The sequence below is a fragment of the Oryzias melastigma genome, linkage group LG21 (assembly GCF_002922805.2).
Source record: "Oryzias melastigma strain HK-1 linkage group LG21, ASM292280v2, whole genome shotgun sequence".
NCBI lineage: Eukaryota > Metazoa > Chordata > Actinopteri > Beloniformes > Adrianichthyidae > Oryzias > Oryzias melastigma.
In genome coordinates, this window is record NC_050532.1 from 21,700,317 (window position 1) to 21,723,838 (window position 23,522).

Consider the following 23,522-nt stretch of genomic DNA (forward strand, 5'->3'; position numbering starts at 1 on the left):
GTGGTTAAAAAAAAAAAACCCCAAAACAATTAATTAGCTTTGTTTTAATTTCAAAAAGTTAGATTTATGTATTTCTGGCTAAAAAGCACAAGAAAAGTTTAAAAATAAAATGTTTTTTCTTTTTTTTCCCCCCGACCGTACGTTACACTTCTTACCACTAGATTTGCTTTACCGAGATGATCCTATGTGACACAGGAAGTCTTTTATTTTGAAACGGAAGTCTTGTGAACTTCTGTTAAAAGTTATAAACTGTTTCGTATTTTTGGGGAAAAATCAATTTTCTCTAAAAGTTTGTTTTATTTATGGAAAAAAAATTATATTTATATTTCTCATAAAAAAAAATACAAAGTGGTCTTATTTTTCTAAAGGATGTGTGGCTCATAGTGGGTTCTGGTCAGTGAGAAATCAACCTAAATGGCTCGTTAAGTGTTAAAAGTTACAGACCCCTGATCTGTGATGAAAATTAAGACCTCTTTCATCTTTTTAAGTGGAACTTGCACAATTGGTGGCTGAATAAATACTTTATAAATACTGCATTTCCTTTTTGTTAGACATTTCTGTAAGTTTCATAAGCTTTACGTCTCCAAACAGAAAAACCATGAACAATTTAGGGATAAAGCTTGAAGATTACTGGAAAGAGACGCAGTATAGGAGGAAAACCGAAGACCCAAACAGCTCCATACCAGTGGAGGACACCATGTAGGTATAATCTGCACTGACTGGCACCATGTAATCATGGGAAGTTGCTGAACCAAACTGACTCCTCAGAAAGCGACCGGACCAGAACTGGGTGCAGTGTGACGGCTGCCTGAAGTGGCGCAAACTCCCGGATGGGATTGATTGCAGCAAGCTGCCAACCGAGTGGTTCTGCCGGATGAACCCGGACCCTCAGTTCAGGTAAAATGTAATAATAATTGGACAATGCATACAACTGGACTCATTTACATGCTTCACCTACACACATGGGTTTTTTTTTTATGCAATACGGTTGCACACCTGCTGCTCTATGAGCCAAGATTTGGTGCTAAATGGTTCCAGAGCGTCGCTGCGTCTGCAGCTCACCTCTCCCCCAGGGGCTGGGTAAAAACCAAAACATTTCACACACCCATTTGTGTTACAAATAATGGGATTTTAGCTTTAGCCTAAAAAAAAATACCTCAAATGACCACAGTACATGTTGACATCAAAACATTTAAGGTTGGATCAAATGGAAAAGTTGACCAAATAGTTAGTTGTTCTTAAAGGTCTTAGTGAAATTTTTGGACATTCCATAAATACATAAACAATTTTCTGCACTTTACAACCATTGATAACACACTTATATTTCACTGTAAATGTTCTGTTAAGACCTATATACTTAAACCATAGTAACATAACCGTGTACTTCTATGGTACGAAAAATCATCCACTTTCCTCTGACTTTAAGGATAAAAAAATCATTTTCTATGAACTTTATATCTAGATGGTGCTTATAGTCTGTTTGGTGAATTCATAATCCTTAGATGTTCAATCATCTGCTTAATCCCACTGATATATCTAGAGATAGTCAAAACTCTTGCGATGCCGCTCATAGAAAATGCCTAACCTTTGGTTTCAACAAAATTAAGTAAATTCAGTCGCCATTTTGGAACCAGATGACGTAAGTAAGCAGTGATTGATCTGAGTCATCATTTTTAGAGCAACCACGCTTGCTATTCAGGAGTGAGCTTGTTGAAAAGCCACACCCCTTTCACTGAAATTGGCCTCGGGAGAATCTGTCAAAGATTTGGAGTGCTTAAGGTGGGGGACAGCGGGCACCACATTGAGGCCTCTGATTGATCAGTTCATAACTTGAATAACTTGTGATAAAGAAAATATATCATGGAAAAAAAACACGTTTAGCAGGAAAATGTTCAAAAGATTTACCAGAGCAAGAATGGTTTTTTTGACAAATAGAATGACTGATTAATAGCTGTTTATTTCTCAATTGAAGTCTATGGGATTTTTACTTTCTGGGACCAACAGGTTCTTCCTATTTGGAACACGAGGGGGAGGGAATTAACTGTCCAGTTCTAATAGACTGTCGCTGCTTAAACCTCCAGGTTTTCATTTTTGCTCTCAGAAGTTATTAAATTGGCCGGAGGGAAGAAAATGTGATCATTTCAGAGCAGGTGGTGGTTTTGCTCTTCAGTCTGGAAACGATCATGAAACTATTTGTTGAGAGATTATTCTCAAGTGGAAATAAAATTAGGATTTTTGCCAATTTTTCCAAAGAATGAACGTCTATGGTGATGGAGTCTATACTTAAAACCCCAAATCATAGTTTAGAGATCCCGATAGATTACGATTAAATCTCTACAAGCTAATGCTAATGTGGTTCAGTATTGTACTAATAAAAGAGATATTGTACTTAATACTGTGTAATCTTTGTCTTTGAGTTTAGATTTATTTATCTAATATTAGGACTTGCTGAGAACAGGATCGTCTTTAGACAAACAGAAGAAACGGAATCATATCCGAGGTTTTATAGAACTATATATGTCTATATGTGGCAATGACAGCAGGATTCTTTTAAAGTTCTGGTACACACCGGGAATGTGTGGCGCATTCAAGAATACACTAAATGTTGGTTCTTGAACAAGCTTTTAGCATATGGTGTTCACACAGAACTGTTGCTACCCGATTCTACTGCATTTACTTAAGGTTGGAAGAGGCTGCACAGGGCACAAGCCACAATTATTCATTTCTCCTTCATGATCAATTTTTAAACATATGACACTTCAATGTTTTCAAAAGGACTCCATCCAAACATCACTACCAAATCCAAGTCCCTGATTGGTCAAAGTTCGACCTGGTTTAACTAATTGTTCAGTGGCTTGTGTTTTGTAAATAGAGCACGGAAACAGGTTTCAAAAAATATGCATAACGACACATGAACATGAGAGCTTTGAAGGTGGAAACCTGAAACGCATATATTACATAGACTTTTCATGGGAAGCTCAAACGCACATTTCCGAGACCGGTGTAAATGTATCATTTCGCTTAAGAGAATTTTAGATGCAAAAAATCTAAAGAATAAATTATGTGATTTGAGAGTGGAGTTTAAATAGCAGTCATTCTGACAACAAAGTCATTGAATAAACCTAATTTATTAATAAACCTAATTAATTTCTACCCAAATACAAACCTGAAATGAAAATAAACGATGTTCCCAGGTTTTTTTTTTTAAGTCTGATGCTATGTTCGCACCAGGCTCGGTAACGCGCGTTTAAGTGACCACTTCCAATAAAAATTCTACGTAAACTCAAGTATGTGTGCGTTCAGGCTTCCATGTTCAAAACTCTTGCACTTATGCATCGGTACGCAAGTTTTTAAGCATGTTATTTGACTCTACATACACCATCACTAAACACATGTTTAAAGTTAAACTTGGACCAATCAGAGACTCAGACTTGGTAATGATGTTTGGATTGTGTTCTTTTTAGTACACAGAAGTGCCAGCCAAGTACCGTCAAATAATAAGAAAAAATACTGAACACAGTAAGCCTCTTCCAACTGTAGGTACATGCGCTAGTATAAAGCAGCACCAGTGCTAAAAGCACTCATGCCCGGTGTGTACCTAACAAATTTTTTTCTCTTTTGCTCCTTCCTACAGGAGCTGCAAGGTGGAGGAGGAGCCTGAAGATTCTGACGATGAACAGCCATCGTATCGCAAGACCTACAAGCTACAGTGAGGCCGTTTTCATTCTCTGGAGGGAAATAGAAATAAAATACTTGCAAGAATTTTTAAACAACTTTTATTTATTTCAGCGAGAGGGAGGACAAGATGAAAAAAGAGAAAATACAGCAGGTACATCATCTCCTAATGAGGAGCACAGTTTAATCAACCTTTTTCAAATGCTTTACCAATGGTATTAATGTTCGATTCTCTAAAGACTTGAAATGTCTTTTTGTTGCACTCAGCAAATTTTTCGACAGCAGGAGCAGGACCGTTTTGCTGCGATAACGGCACAAAACAACGCCCTGAAAAAGCAACAAGAGAGTCTGAGACGGCAGCTGCATCAAATGGTACGCCTGCTTTACTGCTGACCTATATGTGTGTTCAGCATGTATCCAAAACAGGAGCAGGGCCACAAAAATGACTAGCGATACAGTAAAGCATAGCTACATCCATTGTTTAGGGCTTGTGTAAACGTGATCTGCATATGCTGCAATTCACACCGAATGCAAATCATGCGGCCAATTTGCATAAAACCTGTTGCTTAAAGCTCGCTTCCTCTGCCCGTGTGGAAGGAGCTAACAGCAAATGTTTTTAGCCCTTGTTCTGACCCTTACGGTCATCTGTTATCCCCCCCCTTACAGAGTCACCAGTGAATGTATTTTTTATGTTTTTTTTAAGGTTCAGCGTTCTGTCTTATGGGATTGTGGGATTCCACATGACCCCATAAGACAGAACGGATCATAAAACTGAGTAAAAAGTAAGAAAAAAAAAAAAAAAAAAAAGCTAAATTATTTTTTGAAAAATGCTTCAAAACATATATTTCATAAAACACAAAGTACTTCACACACAATAGGCTATTTATATAGGTAACATCATAACATTTGCTCATTGAGGCCTATTTATGAAGACACATCTGAACTTTGGACACAAACATAAAACTTAAACATGTCGTTTCTGATTACATTTACATGTCTTGAGACCAAATCTACAAAAACGGAGAAAAAAGAATGCTTAAAAATTGTTGAAAATACCAAATCTATCTGGAGTACCCCTTAAAATACAAATTTTTGCCTCCCATCCCCCCAAATGTCCAAGTTAAATTATAAATAAAGCATTTTAAATTAAACTCAAAATTATTTTTAAGGCCACGTTATGTTTTATAAAAAAAACACTGATTTAATGGCCTCAACCCATTAGTAGGATTTTATAAATTTAAAATAACATTTAAATACATTTAAACATTTAGAAGCTGCCTTTGAAATAAAGATAATAATATAGGAAAAAAAAATTATAAATGAAAATTCTGGCAACTTTTTCTCCCCAGGCTTTGGTCAAGCTCGGGATGCAACTATGTACTTTAAATGATTCTATTCAAACCTTGATCTTTTTTTTTGTTTTTTATTTTTATTTTTTTGTTTCAGTACATCATATGATGGGTGTATTACAAAACAACAACAGAAAATAAAATATTTGGGAAAAACATTTTTTTACATTTGCTAATAAGTAAGTAAATAATGAAGGAAAACTTTTCAGTTGGCTGATATTGAAGCTGATGTAATGTATTAAAACTGTAACAATAAATCCTTCTTAAATTGAGCACAGCTTGTGTTTGACACAATGTAAGGACACTTGAATAGAACAATTCACTTTCCCCATGATTCGGTTTAATGATGTAACATACGGTTCTGTTTTTTAAACCTAAGTCCAGCGAAAGTTTTTGTTTTAGAAAATGCTAAAAATGCATTACAGAAATATGTTTGAGATCATTTCCTACAGAAAAATAGACACACTGCAACATACAGGTGTGGATTTACGTGCTGGTGGCACTCTTGGCGTATGACCAAGCATGTTTAGTTTAAGATGATCAATAGTTAACAGGGTTTACTGTTTGTGTGTGCAGTCTCCTTCCATTCCCACGACCCCGAGGAACAGGTCTCCTCTCCTCAGGTCTTCCACCATTTCACAAGCAGGTTAGCAAATCACTCTTTGCTCAGTTATTTGATTAACAAACAAAAGTGTTGAAATATTTTTCTTCTTGTTGCAGCAGTGAGTCCTTCTGAAAGCAATGGACTTCCAGTGATTACCAATGTATGCTCGCTGTCCACCAACCCCTCTGCTCTGTGAGTGACTAATACTTTTCATCATATTTGCATCTGCTGGTTTGGCCTCGTTGGTGCCAATATTTTCTTCAGGCCTGGGATTTTGATATCCAGTTTAAGGAATGTGGCGTTATATCCATAAGTTGTTTTTTTTTCCTCATTTTGCTCACAGCATCGTTATGTCTGAATTCATTCATTACTTAGTGCACTATATTGGATGCTATGGATTTTTTCGGGGTGTCCTAATCTACATTTCCAGTAATTAGTGCTCTGGAAAGTTTCAAACTAACGCACATCAACTCTCACTAGACTGGTAAATATAGACCACAATGCATTGCGTTCAAATGAGAAAAAGCTGATGATGACATCACATACTGGATTTAAAAAAGAAGAAGGTCATTTTTTGTCCTAGTTGTGTTAAAAGCTAGGACATCTTCTGTATTTTTTTGGACTTTAAGTTGCTCTGGAGTGTCTCAGCAGCCAAAAAAAAATGCATTATTAAGAAGAAACGGTCATATGCAATTTGCACTTTAGTATAAATCTCGTTTTTGGGAGAAAAGTGCAATAGTTCTGAACAACTCCAACTAGCCCGGCGTAAAGCTGCATTCACACCGAACGCAATTTGTGCGGGTATAATGTTAAGTCAATGTACAGACCAAATCTAAGGTCCTGCAGCGCTATTTCAGTCAAAAATCTGAATTTTGGTGAGGGCAAAGTGTTATCAACCAATCAGGAATTCCTATATGAAGGACTGATTCGACCATTCTTGTCCTGAACATTCATCCATTTTCTTAACCCGCCATATCCCTTTCGGGGATATAGCAGTTGCCGGACCCCATCCCAGTACTTCCATCTCTCTGTAACACAGTTTGACTACTTACTGTCCTGCATTAGTCCATAGAAGACGCAAATAAGAAATGAGAATGATCAAATTCTCCTCCATGTTTGTTTTGAACAGCATTTCTTCTTCTGCATTTCTGTCTGTAGCATATACTGATAACACACACACCTACTGTGTCCTTTAGCAGTTGTTAGAAGGAAAATAATGAATATATGAACCAGTATCTATTTTTTTAATGACTTATAAGTTGCTCCTGAGTATAAGTTGCACCTCAGAACAGAACTTATACTGTACATGAATACAGCGTATACTCTTTTAAGGTTTACAGAGTGGGGAGTGAATTCAGACATGACAAAGAAAAATACTTTTTCTGTTTCTTTTTGATGAGGATTAATCTAAATTTGTTGTTTTTGCTCTTGGGCAGAAAAAGGCCGCCCCCTTCTCCTTTGACTACCCCAAAACGACCTCGTGTAAGTCTCCCATCCAGGATCTCAAGCGCTTCGGCAGAAATAGATGCACGCTCCCCATCTGTGCCCGCTGAAGTGGAGGATTTAGACGACAGCACCGATGACGACGTTTCCATTTTGGAGTCCTGCAGCACGCCAAAGCCAGCAAAGCCTGTCTATGATGTTGGCAAAGTGAAAAAGGAGGTGAAGACAGAAGAGTCTGTAAACAGCATCAGCATGCTGCTGGACTGTACCGACGACGCTGCCGTGGACGCCCCCTCTGAACAAAACCCTGCAGGAACGGGATGTCCTACAGACACGGCCAGTGCCACCACCCAGACAGAGATCCTCAAAGTGAAGCTGGAGAAGGAGAGCCAAAGTCTAACGGAAGGGAATAAAACTGTGAACCCGGGAGCATTTAGTAGCACACAGAGCGCGAATGCCCAAAGTCTGAAGATAACTGAGTTCAAACAAGAGAAGAACAGTCAGACTGAGGAGAACCTGCAGAACGGAGAGACGCTGATGGAGAAGGGCGGCACTTCCCATGAGAGTCAAAGTATTACTGAGGTACAGAGGCAGCAGGACGAGCTGTTGGAGCTCCTCCAGGACACCGCCCAGGAGAGAGACAACTTCAGAGAGGAGCTGCAGGAGCTCACCGTCCAGCTGCAGGAAATGCAAAAGAAACTGTCCGAGACCAGCCAGAAGGCGGGCTCCAACCAGCCCTGCCAGGCGGAGAAAAGTGAGGGAAGGGACTACAAGGCTCTGTTTGAGAGGGCCAAGCAGAAAGTGCATGATTTGGTTAAGGATAAACAGGCTTTAATAGCAGCCGCTGAAAGGAAAACTAATCTAAGTGCTGAAGAAAAGGATATTGATGAAATTTCACTTAAAGTGGGATGTTTAGTCCAGGAGTTGGATAAAAGAAACCAGGAGATGGACGAGCTCCGCCTACAGGTTGGTGTCCCAGATTCTCATGTTTACTTGTCCTGTTGAAACATTTTCTAACTTGAAGACTAAATCTGAAGGGCTGCCGCTATTTACTCATCATTGGTCGTGAAACCAAAGAGTGTGAAGTGACAAAAAACAAGCGTCACGTTGATTATTAAAATACATTTAAATGTAAACTTCTGTGCTTTAAATCATACCTACTTGAAGAAATGTGTCTCTCTCCACAATTTGAGCAATAGGGAGGGAATCAGAGGAGTTGGGAAGCAATTGGGATTTGGCCAGCATCTCTTGGCTGGCCTGGGAATGCCTCAGGGTCTTCCCAGAAGAGCTGGAGGAAGTGACCGTGGACGGGGAAGTCTGGGCATCTTGGACTAGACTGCTTCCTCTGAGACGCGATCCTGAATGAGGAGAAGTGAACGAACGGATAGCCCGTCCGTTCTCCCACTTCTGCTCTTCCAGGATCACACGAGCTCACATCTGGGCTTTAAGTTCTGTACTGCACTGTTTCCATTGAATCATAGCAATGCGAATAAACAGAAACCAATTAAATGGGAACAATACTTTGATTTACAGCCGATACATTCAGATTTCTGTCACAGCGCTAGCACTCATCATCATCTATCAAAGGAGCAACAGCGTCTTATTCAGGTCATGGACTGGCAAGCTACATGGGAGCGACTACAGAGGAAGAGATTTTGAGAAATCTTGGTTTTTAAAGAGGAGCTGTTGATCCAACCTCAATATTGCTCTAAAGCCTTCAGCTGTTTTCTGGGGATTGGAGTTTCAACCACACCACTAGGATCCAGTACTTTCATCTTGCTAAACTTGGTTCAGACTTTATTCCAATAAAGGGAACAAATGAAAAATAAATGGTTATATTATTGATTTGAACAACTGTAAAACTCATTTTGGTTTCATTGACCTGCTCTCAACCTCTCACTCTTCTCTACTGTCAGCTTAATAGCCTAGAAGAGGAAAAATCAAGCCTGGCAGCTGAGTGTGAGGAGCTGAGATGCAAATTGCAGCAACAAGCTGACAGCACAAGAGGCCTTCATTTTTCTGCTTCACATGCAGAGAAACCAGGAGGATCAGCAGAAGCTGATTTAAACTCCACCTCTGAGGCCATGACCAGGTTTGTTTGCTAACGAATCATTCTGTTTTATAATGACTTTCATGATTGTAGCAATTCCTCAAAATTTTAATATACTTTTCTTTTTTATTCCCTTTTAGTTTGATTGAACTTCGTCAAAACGTCGGCCGCCTTCTCGTCTCCTACATGCCAGCTCTTGAATTGGATCAAGTGAACTATGAATGTAATGTCATCGATGAAATCCTGGAACAGTACCTGTCCAGCTTAGACTCTAACTGATGCTTCTCCTCCTTAAACATAAAGACACTTTTTACAAATGGAAACGCTCATCGTGGTGGTCCTGCATAAACCTGGACTGATGAAAATGTCCCTTCCAGTCACGAGAACGATCTTTGGGATCCGTGATGAACTGTCTTAAGAATCCCCTGTGCTGATGAAACTGCGTCTGTGTGGAAATTAAGTTGTGTTTATTCAAAATTATGTATCATTGGCTGTTGATTCCTGTGTCTGAAATAATACTGAAAATCCTATTTTACAGCTGAAAAGCTTAATCTTTTTTTTTATTCATCTCGGCGTCTGAGTGTAGCTTTCCTGTTCCTGGTTGGTGTATGAAGACTCTTCTATTTGAGAGTGTTTGAGACATCGAGTTTGTTTCTGTTAGAAACTGTGGTGTGATGATAACAGGTTTAGTAGCAATGGAGTAGAACTGCTAAGTTTTGATCTTTATAAATCAAGTACGATTGCTGTTTGAACAGTTTCAGTTGCAATAAGCTCCGGCGCACCGGTTCACCTGAACACTGTGGAAGACACAAAGGATGTGGAAGTTTTGCACTTTGTTTGGATTTTCTGAGTACAAGTGGGACAGAACACTTGATTTTTTTTATTTTTTTAAAGACATGTTTTCATTGTTTTTCTTTTTAATCTTCTGTGTGTTTTATTAATTATATGTTGTACAAATTATTCATAGTAAAGATAACTTAAATAATCTTTAACCAAGATGTTTGATCATATTGAATATTGATAAAATTAACCCCATGCACATAACTACATGAACAAGGCTATTTATTTCTTTTTTTTTCAGTGTTAATGCTATCTGTGTTTTTTTGTCCATTTCAAAACATGTTTAATGTTTTCTTCTTACTTTTATACCCAAGGAAGCAAAAAAAGTGCAGATAAAAGAAGTGTATTAGGAGTGCATCAATAAAACATGACTTGCTTAAGTTATTTTGTTGTGATTTATATCTACAGAAGTACTTCATTAGGTACACTTGTCCAACTGATCATTAATGCAAATTTCTCATCAGCCAATCACATGGTAGCAATAGATCAATAATCGATCCATAAAGTAGAGATTGATCTAACACAAAGAGCTAAAGTCCGCTAGTTTGATAATGGGATTTCCCACAGAACGGCTAATGCTAAGGCTCACTCGACCTAACCACACATTACTAAGTAAATGAAAATCTTTATTTACTCAATGGCATGAATTTTCCAAACTCTATTTTTTAAAGTAACCGTTTGTGGTCTAAAACTGTTTTTTGCTCCTACTCTCCTATGGAGTAATGGTGTAGTGCGATCGCCACCTAGTGGTCAAAATGAGACGCCCTTCAGGAGAGGCAGAACAATTGTTGGAGCTTCTCCGTTTGAGAATCAATGTAACACTGTATGTTATTAACAATCTCATTATTATTTCACTAATACATTTTACACTTTGTAAACTGTATCAGATTAATATGAAAATCTTCAAAGCAAATGTAGATTATTATTGTATTTTTTAAACGAATGTGTCTAGATGTGTAAACCGTGTAAACTCAAAATTGAATTGAATCAAATTGAATTGAGTTGAGTGGATCGAAAGAATCAGAAAAAAATAATTAGAGGGAATAAATACAGAATAATATAATATGTATAATAAAACATATATAAACAATTAAATTGATTAAAACTGAGTGATGAGGGAAAAGGGAAATAAATCTTACATGTCTTTCAAAATGAAAGGAAGATATCTATTTTTTAGCACTTTTAGTAGTTTCAATTGTTCTAAAGCTATTTTAAATTTACCAGTAAATATTCAAATATTTGTGGGGACCTTCACATATTTATGTTCATGTGTAATTAATTTGGTAAGGCGTATAATAATATTCATGAGAATTTCTTCTATTTTATTTTATAATTTATGACGCCAAAAATGATGTTGTCTAGAGTAAATGCTGGCAACTGTGGGATCATTACTATATAAAATACATTATCATACATTTATTTAATAAAGTATAATAAACAATAATAAATGAAACAGTAAATAGAGAAAGAAGTGACTTTAAATCGTAAACTCAAATGGACTCATTTTATTTTATTTTAATTCCTTGTTTATGTGTTTGTATTAGTGTACAAGGCATATTAAAATTGTTGTACTTTATTTATTTTTATTTTTCACTTTTATTTTTATTTGTATTTATAAAAAAAAAATCCACATCCGGGCCCTCATATTCGTCTACTTCCGTCTTTTGCCCCTCCCATCATATCCAATCACTTCCTTGACCGGAAGTTTTGAATGAATTGTACGCGGGAAAGTCTCTCAGGCAGCTTCATCCGGACAACCTTAGAGGTAAACGGCTAACTCGGTCAAATAGTTGTTATTCTCCAATAATAAAATGGAAAAACTTGTTAGCGTGTTTTTCGTCATCTTAAAGGCTAAGAGCATCTTATAAACGAGTGTTTTTAAACGTGACGTCTGTCTCCTTAGCAAAGATAGGAGCCGCTAAATGAAAGCTAGCTGTTCTACCATTCGGCTAAAGTAACTAATTGTCACTGTTCCCATTTGCCTCTCTTATTCTAAACGGTTATTAAATTTAAATCGAAACTTTTTCACCGTTTTGTCCCCCATAGGTCAGTTTTCATTTGAAGCGCGGGAAAAAAATGAAGGTGGTAACGTGTGAAATTGCATGGCACAACAAAGAGCCTGTCTACAGTTTAGATTTTCAGCACAGCACGGATGGACGGATACGCAGACTGGCCACAGCTGGAGTGGACACCACCGTCAGGGTGAGTGGAGGACGGAGCCCCATAATGGCTTGGATAGGGTCATGGGATACAAAAGGATGGATATTTTAAAAGATATTTATTTATACGTCTATATAAGAGGAATCCTTTACCTCTGAAATGTTTCTGCTGCAAGCTACCTTTGTGCCAAACCCCACACACCTCACAGATACCAGAGTAAACTGTCCTTTAATGTGGTTTGATTGATCAGACATTGCCAAACCCTGTTCTCCCTGATGTCTCTGCAGCTCTGGCGGGTGGACATGGGTCCAGACGGGAAGGCCGTGGTGGACTTCCTGTCAAACCTGGCCAGACACACGAAGGCTGTCAACGTGGTTCGTTTCAGCCCCAACGGAGATCTCCTCGCTTCCGGAGGGGATGGTAAGAATATAGTTTAGTTTATTTATTTTAAACGTATTGCAGTAACAACAATAGATAAATGTATCCACTCACTGATAACTCAGTCTTGAAGTCATTCCAAAGAGTCTCAGTTTGACAGAACTTGAGAGTAAAAAGATTATTGAAAGTGTATTTTAGCCTCCTCCCTTATCCTGATTCAACTACATAACTATGACTACATAAAGCCCACATAATATAAATATTATCTGTGTGAGGATTTATCAATCACCAGCATGTCATTATCAAATCATAATACATAAATACCCAACCTTTATTTACAATTTTAATGGGGTTTCTACTTGTTTAAATGTGTCTGTAGTTTTCTTTTGCTCTCTTTTTAAAAATTATTTATTTGATATGATTTTGTGTTCAGATGCAGCAATTCTGTTGTGGAAGCTGAACGATACGAAGGAGCCCGAGCAGACTCCCGTGTTCCAAGAGGATGAAGACGCTCTGCTCAACAAGGAGAGCTGGTCTGTGGTCAAAACACTGAGGTACACAAGCAGAGAAGTTTGACTCTTCATTTATATTCGCTTTATTCTGTTTTATGGCACTAAAATTCACCAAATGTTTAAAGACCCACTTCAATTGACTTTTGGTCTATTGTAAAAGCATTTCAAGTGATTTTTTAATCATTTTATTTATGCTGTTTTTTCCCCAAAATAAAAAAAATGCAATTTTTTAGGACATCATCTGTCATGAGCAATGTTAAAAAAATTAAAAAAAAACACCATTTTCAAGACATCTTTTGCAAAGCTAATCAACACAAAAATAAATCCTTCCATATTTGTTTAAATTTAGTCCAAAATATATTAATAAGTAATAATTGTAATTATCAAGTTCTTTTCAGATTTAAGAACTCAGTCATATTTTCTCAGGTTATTTATAAAAATGCATTTTTTATTTTTTATTTTTTTTATTTATTTATTTATTTTTTATAATTTCACTAAAGTTGAGCTTTTGCACCACAACTTGTTCACTATGGTCACATCTTGACATCTTGTCTAATGCAAAAAATGTAGTAGAACCTGTAAATTCTTAGCAAACCCACCATTTCTTGTTCAAAAAAGTATTTTCTATCAACCGTTTTGTTCCTAGGGGTCACATAGAAGACGTATACGACATCTGCTGGACGAGGAATGGGAACTTCATGGTGTCGGGCTCTGTTGACAACACCGCTATCATGTGGGACGTCAATAAAGGTTTGTTTCTGAGTTTCAAACAAGAATATATTTATATTCAGCTAATTTTCTGTATTTTTTCCCATTAGGACAGAAGTTGTGTATCCTAAATGATCACAAGAGCTATGTGCAGGGAGTGACCTGGGATCCTCTGGGGCAGTATGTCGCCACTCTCAGCTGCGACAGGTGAACGGCTGGATCCAGTCTCCGGGTAATGTCCTCTTTCGGTGGGATTTGATCAGATTGAAGATGTTTTTTTTTTTTTTTTCCTCAGGGTGTTGCGAGTCTACAGCACCCACACTAAGAAAAAGGCCGTCACTGTCAGTAAAATGAGCTCAGGACAGCCTGCAGAAGGGGGAGAGGTCAGTGGCGTTTTCACCTCTGAGGTTCACAATCTGGTATTTAGAGTCCAAAATGAAATGAAACACCTCAAATGTGTTTTATTATGTCCTTTTTGTGCCTGTGAAGTCACTGGGTTGTTATTTTGCAGGCCAAGCAGTACCGAATGTTCCACGACGACAGCATGAGGTCCTTCTTTCGCCGTCTTTCCTTCACGCCGGATGGCTCGTTCCTTCTTACCCCAGGTAAACTCCTAGCATGTTTTAAAAAATATTATTAATAGTTATAACCTTTATTTATATAGCACTTTTCAAGATAAAAATCCCAGAGTGCTTCCACAGTTGTTAAGGAAATCCAAAAGTTTACTTTTGCCAATTCTTCTGAAACTTACATAAATCTCTTCGGTATCTCCAAGTGACCAAAGTATGAAATGGTTGCTATGGAGATAAAGCCAACAGAAAGCCGCCATTTTGAATAAAAGGGACTTCTTACATCAATTAGTCTCTAGTGGCTCTTACTAAACTGTGACTTTTTTTCTTTTGCAGCTGGATGTGTGGAAGTTGGAGAAAACATCATTAACACCACCTACATCTTTTCCAGGAAAAGTCTGAAAAGGTGAAGTTTGTCTCTATTTTTTTATCTTAACCCTGAAATAAAACATGTGAAGATCTAACACAGGAACTATAATCCCCGCTCGTCTTGTTTAGGCCCGTCGCTCACCTGCCGTGTCCATCCAAAGCTACGCTGGCTGTGCGCTGCTGCCCCGTTTACTTTGAGCTCAGAACCAAAAAGGGAGAAGGCAGGGACAAACAAAACCCCACAGATGACAGAAAATACTTCTTATTTTGTCAGTTACAAATATTGAATCCCACTTTGAATCTGCAGATGGATCCATCCAGGATCTCCCCAACTTATTCAAGCTTCCCTACCGGATGGTGTTTGCCGTGGCCTCGGAGGACTCCGTCTTCCTGTACGATACGCAGCAGAGCCTTCCGTTCGGCCTGGTGTCCAACATCCACTACCACACACTCAGCGACCTGTCATGGTAAAAAAACAACTCCTTTATATATTTTGATTCATTCTGACAGTTTTCAGAACCAGAAATCTGGATGATGTGACAGCAATAGCGATGCTGACCGCCCTCGAGTGTCCCGGTGTCTGTCTCCAGAATGGAACTTTTTTTAAATCCAGTTTTTAGATCATGTTTTTCACGTTTACATATTTTTCTGGTTTACCTTTTAAACTAAAATGCACTTGTTCTTGTTAATCAGTTTAATAAATTATTCTGTTTTCTTGAGAACAAATCTATAAATTCAGAAGAGTGCAGCTTCTTGTTCTGAAACATGTTGGCGCAAACCTACTAATGAGTACCTACATTTTTTAAGTTTCCTGAACATTATTCATTTATAACAACTTTTTGTCAGGATTGTATGGCGGAATATTAGAGCCATTTTACAAGCAAAAAAAAAATAAAAAGTTTTAAATTACGACTTTAAATTTGGTAAATTACAAGAATAAAGTCATTTTTATGAACTTTCTAGTAAATTTAGAAAATCTACCACTTTAAAACACATACATTTATTAGAAAAAAAGCCACCAGCACTTTGTGTTTTACCAGAATTTTTCACTGTAATTCTTGTAAAATGCTGACTTTTCTGATCATTTGTGACTTTTTCCTCATATATTTATTTTCTTTCTTGGTGACTTTCATAAAAAAATGGGAACATAAATGGCACAAGCTTTTTGTAAACACAGATAGTTCTCATCACTGTTGCCTTTAACTTCATTTCAGCACAAAAAAGCCCAATAAGTTATTTTTGTTCTATTTAATCAGAGGTCTCCCCCTGCTGGTCACAGAAAAGGTTGCAGGTTTGAAGGATAAAATCTTTTTTTTCAGTCTTTAATTTATACATTAGAGTTTGACCTTCTAAACTTAAAGCTGGAGCTTAAAGGAAATTAAGAAGGTAGTTAATTAAACTTTTAATAATTCATGCAGCTTTTTTCCTTCATTGGTTTCTGGCAATAAAACAATATTAAATCAAAGAGGTCGGCATCTGAAACAAAGCAACTATTTTTCACAAAAAGAGCTGGGCGACATATCCAAAAAATAAAACAACCCCCGTGGTCAACATTCAATTTTTACTCATCAGCCAAGTTGGCTGTGGATTAATTAAAAAAAAAATCTACCGGCCTGGCGCAATTTTTACCGTAAAAATAATTTTACAACGAAAAACTATATGTTTGACTGACCTTACTTAAGAAGAAAGAAAAGGAGGGAAAATAAAATCTCAATTTTTTTTTTTTCCCAAAAATAAATTGTCTAAAACTACAGATTTGAATAAATCGATAAAATTGATTTATCGCTCAGCTCTCTTCGTGCATACATGAGTTTTCTCTGGGTACTCCAGCTTCCTCCCACTGTCTTAAAGGTTTATTAGTATCTCTTAATTGTCCCTTGGTGTACCTCACCTTTGCAAGAGAATCTGACCACAGAGAAAAAAAATATGGCTCCCGAAAATGAAAATCCAGACGTCCCTCCATCTGCCGGAGCCGGCCGCAAAAGAAATACAATTTGTGCCCGGAATTATTAGCCGGAAGTCCTCAACTGGAACCCTCGGCTTTAAGCTTTTGACCTTTTTTCCTTTTGACATACCACAACTGATTACGCAATCAGCTGATTCACAGAGAAAAAGCTGCATTTCACGCCTTTTTCTCCAGAGTTATACAAATTTGAATACTTGTTAATATTCACTTTACAGAAATAAAACGTTTACCGTCCAATTTGAAGCTCATCTTGCAGACTAAACTGCTAGACAGTTGCAATTCATTCGTATTTAAAAGCCTAAAATCTTATAGTTCTGAAAAGTTTTTAAAATATCATTTTTGAAAGGGTTTCCTTAAAGTTTAGGAAATATCCACTAACGCATCCGGCTAAAGTTGCAAGATTTTAGGGTAGAGGGTAGAGATTTTTTCTGGCGCCATCTTGCATGTTGCCAGAGGCCCCTCCCCCTTTGCCAGACAGTGGCTGAGTTGGCTCCAGCAACCCTGTAACCCAAAATAGATTCAGCAGGTCCTGAAAATGGATGAAGTTTGTCTACAAAGTTTAAAAAATAAAGAGATTTTAAAAAGTTAAATTACAGAAATACATTATATGACCAGAAGTATTGGCTCACCTTCCTTGACTTGACCTTAATTTGATCATAAATCTTGTTTTTCCCCTCTGCACACTATTCTACTTCATTTGAGACACAAAACTTGAAAAAAAGTTAAATAGCTTGTATTTGTGTGTGCTCCTTTTCTCATTGGAATTATTCAGTCATCATGACACAACTCTGCCGAATAATTTTTGCTCTGTGTCTGAATCTGTATTTTTAACAGAAAAATATAGAAACGTTTTGTTCTGTTCTGTCTGACTCCTTCAGGTCTGGCGATGGTTCCTTCCTGGCCGTGTCCTCCACAGACGGTTACTGCTCCTTCCTGTCCTTCTCTCCCGGAGAACTGGGCACCCCCCTCAAAGAGCCCCCCACCTTAGAGGTCTTTGTCCCGAACAGTAGCGAGAAAAAAGGGAAGAGACCCGCAGCATCCAAGAACTCGCCGCCGTCATCGCAGCTCGCAAGTTCCTCACCTAACGTGAGCAAAGACGCCTCCTCCTCTTCTACCCCCTCAGAGGAGAAGAAGGCCACGCCGAAGGGCGCGTCGAAAGCGCAGCCGCGTCGGATCACCCTCAACACCCTGGAGGGGTGGGGCAAACCCAGCCCCCCCAAAGCTTCAACACAGCCGACGCCGGCGTCTCCCGCTACTCCCCAAAACTCCCCCGCAACCAAGCCACAAATAACCCCCTCCACCCCAAAGGTGCAAAACACGGCTACACCCACCACCCCGAAAGTCACCCCGAAGGGACCCACGCCCAGGTGAAGACGCTGCTTCCTCTATCCAAAACCCTCAATAATGACTTAAACTTTTTTTTTTACATTTTATCTAGTAGAATCGTGATTATAAAATATAGATCTAAATGTATATATATAATTTATATTTATATGAATATATATAAATTTATAAAATATATAAATTAAAGCAAACTTTACTAAAAAAACTACCGTATTTTTTTTTAACTATAAGTTGCTACTTTTTTCTAAGTTTTGAACCATGCGGCTTATACAAAGGTGTGGCTATTCTGTGGCTTTTTCTTCCACCACTAGGGGCGCTCTAATCGGAATTAGAATCTAAAACGGAATAGAAGAAAAATTTTACTAACTTATATTGACTGAAATAATAAGTAAATAAGAACTTTTCTTAATTTCTTTTTTTTTTTCACCTGAACATATGAAGTTTTGAATATCTTACAGTAATTCATAATTTGTCACACTTTTTTCAGCAAAAGCAGGACTAAAAGACGTTTAAAACACAAAAAAGTTCACAAAATTTTCGATATCTGACGGTAATTCAAAATGTACAAGTGTAATATGAGTTTTAAATAAAGAAAAAGATGAAATTGAAATGAGACTTTAAGAGTTTTAGAGGGAAAGAAAATCACCTGAGGATAAAAATGCATTTTTTTTACGTTAAATGTTTAAATTTGACTAATGTAAAATCAACAACAATAAAATTTCTCAATCTTTAAGGAGTAAATGTGAAAAAATTAAGCAAATATACTTCTTAAAGACTCACAGATGCAATGGAGATCCCTTTAATTATTTATTTTGTGCTGTTTAAAGTCTGGCTCCTCATAAATAAACGTTCCTGTTTGTGCTGATTTAACACCTTAATCACAAAATCTTTAACATACTTTTTAACAGTTAACACGATCAACGTCATTCCAGTACTGGAATGACGTTGATTATCTAACGGTTGAAAAGTTTCAGTAAATCAAAAACCATAAACTCTGGTGTTAAAGGGTTAAATCTGTTTGTTTTTAGGACAAAGTAACATCTCCTCATGATTTAACAGCTAATCTGATCATTTTCATAGATACACTTCAGAGAAAAATAAGTTAAATGTTAAATTGACCCCCATTAAATGCAGCTTTAAATGGGTTTTTTGGGGGTCACATGTGCGCCGCTCCGGCAGTGCAGACAAAGGATTCGTTGGACCCCCCACTGACAGCCTGAGCGCCACAATGGCGCCGCATGCTTTTGTGTACGCCTCATGTTCAAACCTTTGTGCTTTAAAAAAAACAGATAAATGATGGTTCTTGTCTGATTGTGTGAACTCTTTGTTTTCAGGAGAGTTTCTCTGACTCCCATTGCGTCGCGATCTCCAAGCGTTGCTTCACTTTTTCAGGCTCCTTCCTCCACAGAAAAGGCCAAACATGGTTTGTTATTTCTGAATATTTAATTTAAATGTGATTTATTAATGAGAATTTAACATGTTGTATTCAAAAATTCCCACTCCTATCATAATTTTTTTTTCTATTATAGAATTGTCTTTTAGTTATGATTATGAAGTTTTAGCCAAAATCAAAAAGCCTTTGTCATTTTTTTAAGACATATTTTAAGCCCTAGAAATACAATTCTGGTTTGTGGGCGGGACTGTTGACACCCCGCCCCCATTCCCGTCGCTGGGAGCTCAGTTTTATAGCTTTAAGCTAGCATTAGCGACGCAAAAGAATAATAATAATAGCGACAAGAAACATTGGATCAATACATTCAAACAGTTTTGAGCCAGAATTGTAATTCACTATACCAAGAGGGTTGAACGGTCATCATGTCTTGCACAACTAAGTGTAAGCGGGCCAGCATGCGGGGAGGGGGAGGGGAGACTTTGCCACGCCCATTTCAGTAGCTGCATCATTGATCTGAGCATTTTCCAGCATCTGATTTTCTGATCCAGCGTGATTTGAATTAAGAAATACTCAGAAAAGTAGTTTTAATCTTAAGTAGGCCTGCCATGATTGGTCGATTAATCGACGACTAATCGACTATTAAAATAGTCGACAACTAATTAAATAGTCGATTAGTTGTTACTTTATATTATATGGAGTCGGAATGCTGTAAAGTTAAAAGTTATAATGGTATTATGCTAGCTTTTTAGACTATTTTGGCATTTATTAAGGTTTTAGGCTATTTTTAAGTTTAGCTAATATTTTAGCTGCATGCTAGCTGTTTTGGCAAATTTAGGCTTTTTGGGTTTTTAGGCTATTTTTGAGTTTAGCTAATATTCTACGTGCTAGCTATTTTGCTAATTAGTTTTTTTGTTTGTTTTTTAAGCTAATTTGGCATTAACTAATATTTTAGCTGCCTGTCAGCTTCAGCGATTTTAGCAATCAATTAAAGCATCTTCAGCGGTCAGATTCAGCTCACAGCATTCACACTAGCATTATCGCAAGTAATGCTATATATCTAGTTTTTAGGTAATTTAAAGCTAATGATGGTTAAGATGTGTGCTTTACATCCAGTTTGCCTATGACTCGATTAGTCGACTAATCGGATAAATTACTTTGTTATTAGTCGACTATTAAAATAATCGTTTGGCAGCACTAATCCAAAGTTATTTCATATACTGTAGGTCCTCTATTATAAGAAAAATGCTACAAAAACATGTTAAGAACACACACAAAAAAGATTATTTTAATCAGATTGGGTCCTTAAGGCCAGCTCCAACTCCATGTATTAGTCATTAGTGTAAAAATAAAAGTATGAAATATTTGGGAGGTTTTTAAGCTCTTAAGATTCAGCTGTTTGTTCTAAAGAAATCCCTCATTGTAAATTTGAGTCACCATCAGTTTTATTACATGATGCTGGGGTAATTAAAGGGAAACCAAACCCTAAATCAACTTTTTTTTGTCTGTTGACTTCTATAAATTGGGCTTTAAAAGTGCTGTTTGTTTGTCATTGCCACATTTTTGACAAATTAAAATGAACTTGTTTAATTCTTGAAAATATGCTTTAAAACTGTCTTTGTGCTCCCCCCTGCTGGTTGAAAGGAGGTATTACAATTTAATTTTGCAATTTGTGTTTAAGTTTGTGTTGTGAGAATTTCTAACGGGTTTGCCACTCTGCAGTAACTATGTCCTAGAAAACGACACAAGTTTTTAAATTTTTGGCTAAAAATAGCATAAATATAATTATAAAAACCTCTGGGAACGCTTTTAAAAGGAATCAAAAGATGATTCGAGTGGGTCTTCAGTTGACCCTACGCTCTTTTCCCGTGTCACATAAAGGTTACATGTTTTCTGACACCGTCCTGTCCTTCCCCAGAACGACCCTCTCCCCCCACCGATCCAGTGTGCCAACCCCCAGAATCCAAGAGGCCTAAAACCGCCGAAGAGACCGCCGCCGCCGTCGTCAGCCAGGATTAACATGTTCTTCAGCACCATTTTTTCCCCCTTACTTTATGACATTAAAAGCTCAAAAAGTGTCAGGAACTCAAAGAAGATGAGTCTGGAAGTTTGACAAATAAAAGACGAGCACTTTGATCAGAGGCTGAAATTTGAGTGTTTAACTGTTTGTTACATTTCTAATAAACTGTTTCTCTTATAGCTGTCTTTTATTTTTAATGTTAAAGGAAAATTATTCTGGAAATACTCATTTTTTAGGTCCTAAAGTTGCAACACAATCAATTTACATAAAATTACAAAATATTTAGGAATATTTAATATAAAATAGCAACAATAATAAACACATTAATCTGCATTTATTGATAAATATGCAGGAATTCTATTAGTTTTTGTCTATTTTAACTCTTAAACACTGGATCTCCAATGTTTATGTTCTTTGATTGACTGTAACTGAAGGAGAAAAGCGGCGTGGCGCCGTTTTTTTCCTTCAAAATCCACTGGAATGATGTTGATTGTATTGACGGTTAAACAAAGTTATAGAGTGTTAAATATTTTGTGTTTAAGCGTCATCGGACACCTCAATTGTTAAAGGGTTAAAAGCATTCCCAGTGTTTTTTTATTTAAATTACAATTACACAGCTTTCTAGGACATAGTTTCTGCAGAGCGGCAGGAGTTCGTTAAAAATTCACCTCCGAGATGTGGGCAGAGCAAACCCACCCCTTTTCTGATCCAGATTCAGTCACACTTTAAGTATGTTGGGATTTCGCTGAACATCTTAGTACATTTCTCAAAATCTGGTTTAAAATTTGCTTCGTTTAAATCTGTTTTTCTGGCATTATTTATTATTATTGATAGCATTTGCAGACGTTTAATCTTTTCAATGGAAGCAGCAATTTCACTACATCAACTTTTTGTTTTGTTTTATTACATAAAAGCTATATTTTTCACTTTTATTACCTAATTAATCCACATTTGAGAAATACTTTTTTTAAATTTTCTTAATTGCCCATGTCAGCCAAAGTAAAACCCAAATTCAGAATTAAACAATTTAGCCTGAAATACTTTGAACCATATTAGCAATGTTAAATTTAATTAACATTTTATTACGTTTGTATAATTTTCATTTCTAAATATAGAACCAATAAATCCAAATGTATTTTTACTAAAATCATTGTCAATTTTCATACCGTTCTAGTCTAAAAGTACCTCTTTATAGTGAATATTTAAAGGTAATTTACCCAACCACTATCGAGAAATAATACACAGTTTTTAGAAAGTGTTTAGAACTATGAATAATTTTATACAGGAACATTTGTCTCCTCAAAATGTAAAATATATTCTTTAACAGGTTTTTTTCAGTTCAGTTCTGTCTTTTATCCTATTAGCTATTAGGGCTGTAATAAGAATACTCGTAATTAGCTTTTGAAAATTAATTTACGAATATTCCAAGATAGCTGGTTCCTGATCTTTATAAATATAGTAGAATGTGGTGAAAATACTATTTATTTTTTGCTCTGAAATGTAGAAAAATGCTGGATTATAAGCTTATATACTAAAAATAAGCCGATTTTACAGTGTCATTTTCACCAGAAGTAAACAACACTTCAAAATAAAGTGTCTGAAGTTTCTTATCTTCCAAGCAAAACTATCACTTTTTAAAATTAAAGTAAAACGGAAGTTCTCTTACTGACATAAGTTCTGAAAAAGCAAATTTCCTGTAACACCAGAGCTTTAGGGGCAGTATTTACATTATTTTGATTACAGTAACTCTTTAACCGTTGACACAATTATCGTAATTCCAGCTGATTCTAAAGAAGAGACATGCAACACTGCACAGCTGTGAAGTGATTACGTAATCGCAGTGAATTAGCTCTTTCTGCAGCATAGTGGATTAGCACCGAAATGTAATGCTTTAGAACGTAAAGTGTTGCAGAATTTTGAGGATGGAAAAACCCTGGAGAACATTTTCAGAATTTGTTGTTAAATGATCCAAAACAACAGATATGTTTAGGTTTTGTTTGCTGCTAAAGTTAGCCAGAAAGTAGCTAAAAAAAAAGACTTGTTTAAAGTGACAAACCTTTCTATCAAATGTTTGTGTTTTTATCAGTTTTGTTGATTCTAACCTCCCGTTCTAAATAAAGGTATAAATTATACATATATTAAAAA

General features: G+C 36.8%; 2 protein-coding genes across 3 annotated transcripts in view; both read left to right on the forward strand.

The window, feature by feature from the left end:
- Positions 1-10,345, forward strand: part of morc3a (MORC family CW-type zinc finger 3a) — a 16,987-nt gene extending 6,642 nt beyond the window's left edge. The window contains exons 10-19 of one of the 2 annotated variants that reach the window (XM_024286944.2): positions 592-699; positions 769-897; positions 3,635-3,709; positions 3,790-3,829; positions 3,943-4,047; positions 5,601-5,670; positions 5,748-5,820; positions 7,065-8,037; positions 8,988-9,163; positions 9,262-10,345. In XM_024286944.2, the coding sequence (XP_024142712.1) occupies positions 592-699; positions 769-897; positions 3,635-3,709; positions 3,790-3,829; positions 3,943-4,047; positions 5,601-5,670; positions 5,748-5,820; positions 7,065-8,037; positions 8,988-9,163; positions 9,262-9,400 (1,888 nt within the window). In that variant the 3' untranslated portion in view covers positions 9,401-10,345. Of the gene's footprint in view, positions 1-591; positions 700-768; positions 898-3,634; positions 3,710-3,789; positions 3,830-3,942; positions 4,048-5,600; positions 5,671-5,744; positions 5,821-7,064; positions 8,038-8,987; positions 9,164-9,261 lie in introns of both variants that reach the window. The other variant, XM_024286943.2, reaches the window with a different exon arrangement.
- A 964-nt stretch (positions 10,346-11,309) lies between these two features.
- On the forward strand, positions 11,310-21,506 carry chaf1b (chromatin assembly factor 1, subunit B). The gene is made up of 14 exons (XM_024287280.2): positions 11,310-11,726; positions 12,008-12,163; positions 12,409-12,541; positions 12,933-13,053; positions 13,658-13,761; positions 13,830-13,926; positions 14,015-14,102; positions 14,231-14,324; positions 14,625-14,694; positions 14,787-14,878; positions 14,965-15,124; positions 17,502-17,990; positions 19,302-19,390; positions 21,276-21,506. The coding sequence occupies exons 1-14, from the start codon at positions 11,673-11,675 to the stop codon at positions 21,374-21,376; spliced, it is 1,848 nt and encodes a 615-aa protein (XP_024143048.1). The 5' UTR covers positions 11,310-11,672; the 3' UTR covers positions 21,377-21,506.
- The last annotated feature ends 2,016 nt before the right edge of the window (positions 21,507-23,522 follow it).

What these genes read in the sequence shown, in the direction of transcription:
- chaf1b (XM_024287280.2), top strand. Translation starts at nt 11,673, where the DNA reads ATGAATTGTACGCGGGAAAGTCTCTCAGGCAGCTTCATCCGGACAACC. An exon ending in ACACTCAGCGACCTGTCATG is followed by an intron (nt 15,125 to 17,501) that starts GTAAAAAAACAA and finishes TGACTCCTTCAG; the next exon opens with GTCTGGCGATGGTTCCTTCC. An exon ending in CCGAAGGGACCCACGCCCAG is followed by an intron (nt 17,991 to 19,301) that starts GTGAAGACGCTG and finishes CTTTGTTTTCAG; the next exon opens with GAGAGTTTCTCTGACTCCCA.